Source organism: Haemaphysalis longicornis, unplaced genomic scaffold (genome assembly GCF_048455015.1).
Source record: "Haemaphysalis longicornis isolate Haplotype H1 unplaced genomic scaffold, Haemaphysalis longicornis Haplotype H1 scaffold_2, whole genome shotgun sequence".
NCBI lineage: Eukaryota > Metazoa > Arthropoda > Arachnida > Ixodida > Ixodidae > Haemaphysalis > Haemaphysalis longicornis.
Window position 1 is genome coordinate 146,310,838 of NW_027526295.1, and position 6,000 is coordinate 146,316,837.

The 6,000-nt window shown below is 47.7% G+C and overlaps 1 protein-coding gene across 1 annotated transcript in view; it reads left to right on the forward strand.

Annotated features, from left to right (window-relative positions):
- The window catches only part of LOC144169285 (uncharacterized), a 69,107-nt gene extending 64,905 nt beyond the window's left edge, over positions 1-4,202 (forward strand). Inside the window, exon 2 of the mRNA XM_077698362.1 lies at positions 1,926-4,202. Coding sequence (XP_077554488.1) covers positions 1,926-1,931 — 6 coding nt within the window. The 3' untranslated portion in view covers positions 1,932-4,202. The remainder of the gene's footprint in view (positions 1-1,925) is intronic.
- Positions 4,203-6,000: the final 1,798 nt, after the last annotated feature.

The following is a 6,000-nucleotide window of genomic DNA, read 5'->3' on the forward strand; positions in this document are numbered from 1 at the left end:
CGCTAGAATGACTATGAACGTGAAAATATGGGTCCACATGCGAGAAAGGGGATGAAAGTGTGGTGAAAAACTGTGCTAAGGATAGTCATTCGCAATTGTACAGATAGCAGCGACCAAATACCTGCCTCGGTGCTAAGCCTAAAGTTCCCAACATCCGAGGCGATCCGTGCAACCTAAGCCGGCTCGAGCTGTTGGGGGAGGCGTTCTTCTAAAGCTCGTCGCGGGTCAGCGTGCTGCGTTTGGGTTCCTCTACATTTTGGCGGGCCACCAACGTTAAGTTCCCCTATTCTAAAACAGCGTATATGCAGCAATGCCACGTTCCGCTGACCGGCCGCGCAGCGACCCGGCACCACCACCTCCGCGCGACGTGGCGACCGACCGCTCGCTAGCTGCTGCTTGCGCGCATCGCGGGCCGCTGCACATAGCTTGTTACCGCCTGCCAGAATGTAAGAACTCAGTTCCACATGCGAGGAAGGGGGTGATGGTGTGTTGAAAAACTGTGCTAGCAGTTGTGACTAGCGCTGGTAGTGAAAGCGGCGAACCAATATCTGCACAACTTCCTCGCATCCGAGAAACAGAAGTCGGTCACGAGCCGTTGTGGGAAAACCCCTTTCTAAAGCTCGCCGCGACCCAACTTGTTACGTTTATACTTCCCTCAGGCTCTCCTGTTGTAAAAAAAAGATTATGTGACTCCTCCATTCACCAGAGGACTTTCTTGTCCGTACCTGAACGGGAACAGAACGAGCTCTTCAGGCCGAGCGGTCACCGCAGCGCCGGCACTTCCGAATATGACGTCATCTGCCGCTAGCCAATCGCGAAAGGCAGCCAGGGCTCTCGCCGTGACCCCGGGCAGGGGTCGTTTGTTTTTGACGAAAAAAGATGGTTTGGGGGTATTTACACATAAAATAAACATGTTTCTCGAATTCAGCGTCAAGAAAACCATAAAGTAATGCCCCCAACAATTTTTTTTTAATTTACACCATCTTCCCGCGAGGGGAACCATGGGTAGATGCGACGCATCGTGTGGGGGGGGGGGGGGGGTGAAACACGCTGCGTAAAATGGAAACATAACAACAATGGACATGCTAACATAACGGAAACGCAACGGAAACCCACATAGTCTCCATTCAAATCATCGGTGGTCATCGGATGTCATCGGCGGAGCGGCGCGGTGGAACGGCGGCGGAACGACTGAATGGAGCGGCGCAGTTACCGCGTTTATATGTAGCGGAATGAGAGAGAGCAGCGCTTGCGCATGTGTTTAACCGAGCGCTAACGCGCGCTGACACACAGCTGGCACGGCGACGGGAGCGAGCGCCAGCAAGCGCTAAACGCAAATGGCGCTGCGGTGAGAGAGCGGCGTTAGCGCGCAGCTGGCGCGGCGAGGAGAATGGGGGAGAGACGTGCGGACTCCGCCGACTACGGCGGACAAGGCGAGTTAAAGAGATGCGTCGCATCTAAAAGCTCTTCACCAGCCCTTTAAGCTGTCTTTGGTTCGTCATCTTGGTATTTGGCTCGCATGCTCTGCACACCGGTAGTATTTATAGGCTTCTATTTATTTTTACATTTGTTGTTGACTGCACAAGTACAAATTCGCTTGTTAAGGGGGATAAATCTCGGTCGTAAAGGCGCTGTGTCTGTCGTTGTTCGTATGTCCCATTCATGGTCGGTTGGGCTGTTCGAAGTCGTCAAGTATCAAAACAGGTGGCTGGATATGCGATAAGAACACTGTGAGCAATAAGCGGCTTGGAACAAGAGCGGCCGCAAGGGAATGGTCCTTGGTCGTGTACAGTGGGCCAACCGACCGATTTTAATGATGATAATGATGCTGATAATGATGATGAGTTTATTTGAGCGCTAATAATGATGCATGTCCGACTGTTCATCACCTCATATCTTCGCTTCTTGTCTTGTCTTTTGTGCAGGCCTAGCGATTACAACGCCACCGGCGCACTGCAACCAAGTCAGCAATGAAGAACCCACGGCGGCATTGGACCCCAACTGAGTGCCGCGACAAGCCGACCATGGACAGAGTGCAAAGAGACATCACTGATCTGTGCTGAACCATTTGCCGCGACACATCCTTGCGTCATGTGTTGTGTTTGTGTTTCTGTTCGTGTCCGTGCGTTATTTTATTGTCGCTTGTTCTTTACACTGCCTCGAAGCGCGTAATCCGCGAGCAGGCACGAACAGGCGATGAAGCGCTCAAAATGGGCGCCGAGTCGAGTCACAATCGTGTCAAGAGGGCACATGCGCAACAGGACTGTACATAAATTGTCGAAGTGATGCGGCAAGGGACTGTGTCGCGGGAACACTGTAGAACAGAAAAGCAAAACGACATTGCTGTGCGCGATCGTAGCGGTGTGAGTCTACGTGTAGCAAAATCGTGTTGCTTTAGCTATTATGCGTCCAGAGCGGACTTTTGCGCTAAGTCGACTAGTGTAGAGGGAAGTGTTTAGAGATTAAGGAAATGTGTGGCCGTCCGCACAGCCAAATCAAACTTTGCAACGAATCAGTTGGATTCGGGAATAGGAAATAATAGAGAGTAAATACTCATTTCACCATATAAAAACAGCTTACAGTCGCGAAAAGAAATCAGTACTTTAAATATCAACGTTATGTGATGCTTTAATGTTGTATACAAACTTGTGCAAACCTCAAATTTGTACGCAAACTTTAAAGTTTGAACAGATTTGCAGAGAATTAGTTTTTTGGCGCTCTAAACGGAAATGTTTACACAAGCTTATATAGTATTCAGCTGAAGAGTAGGCATTGTTCGAATCAGTTCGCTGAAGACGCAAGATTTTCACATGTTCACGTTTTGTTTGTTTTTCGCTTGAATTGTCATCGCAGTTCGTCGTTAATTTATTAGCTCATGAAGAGACAGACTATACCATCGCTAGCATCTGCGGCGTCGCACAATCTTGAACTCCGGGCAAAACCCAAGGTGGCTACGTTCGAGATGCACAAGCCCAACGGAAAAATAGCGTGAAGCGAGCAGTAAGCGTTTCAACCCCGAGCCACGGCAGAAGCGCGAAAATCGCTGGACGCAAATCTTCTAGTCAGCACTTAGCGAAACTCAATCAACAAGTTGAGGGCGTAATATTGTGTGGTTGTTTAGTTCTTGCTGCGTTCATTTTCGTTGGTGGAATAAATTATAAGAATGTACATAGAGATTGAACAATTTCTTTACCTGTGTGACAGAAGGTTAAAGCTCTGCTAAGCGCTGCATCATGGAGCGCTGTTCGCGCCCCGTACAAGCGAATTCGCAAGCAAGGCAGCGACAAAAGACCACAATAAAAACTGGCGATTTAAGACGACAAAGAAAAGCGTTCCTACGAAATGACCATAAAACCAAGTGTGCATACAGCGTAGAGATTACAACTAGGCACGCAGTGAAGCTGCACATCCATGTCCTGAGTGCGCTGGAGTGGGGTCCTTTGAGCATAACTATCAGTGACCCACAGCGTTATTTCGAGGGAAGCTGACTGAATCCGCTGCACTCATAGTTGACACTGCCAGAAAGTCGTTCGCTTTTGCGGCGGGAGAGTCGGGGTACTTCAACGTCTTCAAAATTTCTTTACAGCGCTTTTTAAAGTGCTGATTCGCGCCTCGAAACTTATTCAGAAGGATACACGAGTGGGGTGTTGATACTACATTATATCCATCGTGTTCGCGTGCAGGCATTAAGACGGAGGTTGAGCTGCTGGTAATCCCGGAGCCCGTGTTCTGTCGACGAAATTTGATTGGTGAAAAGCGGACAAGTGGAATCCTGTAAATCAAAATATTGCGCCATTTGTGCAAGTGAAAGGTGTTTAGACCTGAGGTTATGGAAAAAACTTTAAGGTGCGACAGTTTTCATGAGTTGCAACAAGAACTTATTTCGCGATCCGGCCGCAACGTTCATAATTTTTTTGTGGCTGCCTTGTTTGTCAAAAGCGCGAACGTGCCTGCTATCTCAGCGACGAACTTAGCGCTCCATTTATGACAATACTGCGAGAGCGAACGCATACCAGTCATCGTCTCGCAAAACAGAATGTTGTTTCCATCACAGTGGCAATGCAAAAAGCGAAGCAGGACGGGCACTCGAAAGAAGGTTACCTTCTTTGTACGTCTTTCTTTAGTACTTTTGTTAAATGATGTCTGTGAGACGTTTCTTTCCGTGGCGTTATGTTGCTCGCAATAAATGGTTTTAAACACTGCTTTCCACAAAATGTCTGTCTTAGTCTTGGTTTCAAATTTCGATGCTTGGTCTGCTTCCCTTGAAGCGTGTGTCACGTCCACCTGCCGAGTAATAAACGTCCTCCCGAAGGGACGAAGGATCTACAACAATTAAAGAACATCCACATCGAAGTAATCCTTGTGACAATTATCCTCCACATCAAAAGCAAAAAAAACCATTGGGAGGGTTTCCAAAATTCTGTGCTTTTCCACTCTGTGAACAAAGTTGACGAGCGAAGATGTGTTGCGTAACATTACAGTTTTATTAGCTCCTAACTGTCATCAAATTTGTTCCCGGATACTTCCGGGAAGACAACGGTTAAAGCCGCTTTCTCTAACCATACTTCCTGCGTAGATGACCATGTAATGACAGCAGACAGTAATTCCGTAACGATTAAAACTTCACTGTGAACTAATTACGATAAGTAAATTAAACTCGGCATGCACTTAGAGTCGTCTTAGCGGCTAAGTGTTACATAATTTTCTTCAAGGTACTTTTGAAAACACAAACGTTACAGCTGTTTTCTGTAAACATATTCCCTCCATAGATGCCCAAGCTTCCACTGTGCAGCACGCAATGTGGAAAAAACCCCTCACAAAGACCAAGCTGACATCGATTTCTTCGAAGTCTATTTCACCTGCGGACACGACTGCAATGCTGAGAAGACATGTTTTAAGGTCAATGCAAACCGTCTTCAATCAAAATATGAAGGCCTCGGACCTTTGTTTTCCTATATTAGTTTTTTCTATTAGGGGAACCAGTTTTTTGTGCGGCGGAGAAAGCAGCTCCGGAGAGGGTGTTGCGCGGCACCAGCAGAGATTGGCTGGCCCTAGATCAGCTCCTCTGTTAAACAGCTGTTTGCTTCCAGGAAGGGTTCCTGATTAGAGGCCACTTGAAAGGCGGCAAGATACCATTCGCATTCCAAAAGCTGGTAGCAAACAACGGTTCATGTTTGGTGCTGCAGGCCCCGGACCGTTAGCACCATATTTCTGCTCGATTTAGCGTGCACCGGGATGAACTCCAAGACATATTTTCTGGTTTTTAGGTGAGCTACAAAGGTTCTAACGTTGGGAAATTTTTATCGAGTTGTCATAGCCTGGAATAAGAAGTCAGTGCAGCAACTTAAAAAAAAAAAACTGGGGAATCTCCCGGCCCACGCCAGCCATTCACAAGCGCCCTAGGAAGTCACAGAATGATCGGCCACATACATGTAGGTTCCAGCATTGTCGGCGAGTCTCCCACGTATGGTCAAGATACAGCGAAATACGAACAAAGGTAGCGCGTGGCTCTCAGTACATGCTGCTCATCCTATTGACGGGTCACGTATGCGCAATACAGTAATGTCCAGCTAATATGGACGTCTCCGTTTTCCAGAAAAATCGTTCAGAATGCTAATTTTTCATAGTAACTAATGAAGGCCAAAAAACACAAACATTTAGGAATAATCCTTTCAGAAATCTTTACCTTTGCTTTCGGTTTATTCAGCCAAAAAACGAGATGTGGGTTTGCACTGCATGATGCCTTTGTAGTGGCGGCAACACCATGTGCATTTAGCGCCACTATCATCATCATCCTAATCCTTTCACGTGACAGGAGATCAAACACGATGGAGCGCCTGGGCAGTAGCATGCCATCGCCGCTCTCCAGTTCCGGCCGGGCTTACGCACTCGAATACTAAATGTAGGAGGTCCACAGCACACCGAGTCTACGGCTCCCTTCGTATAAAAGTGGTGACCCGGAAGTTGCGCGAGTTATACCCGACCAGCAGCACACCGACA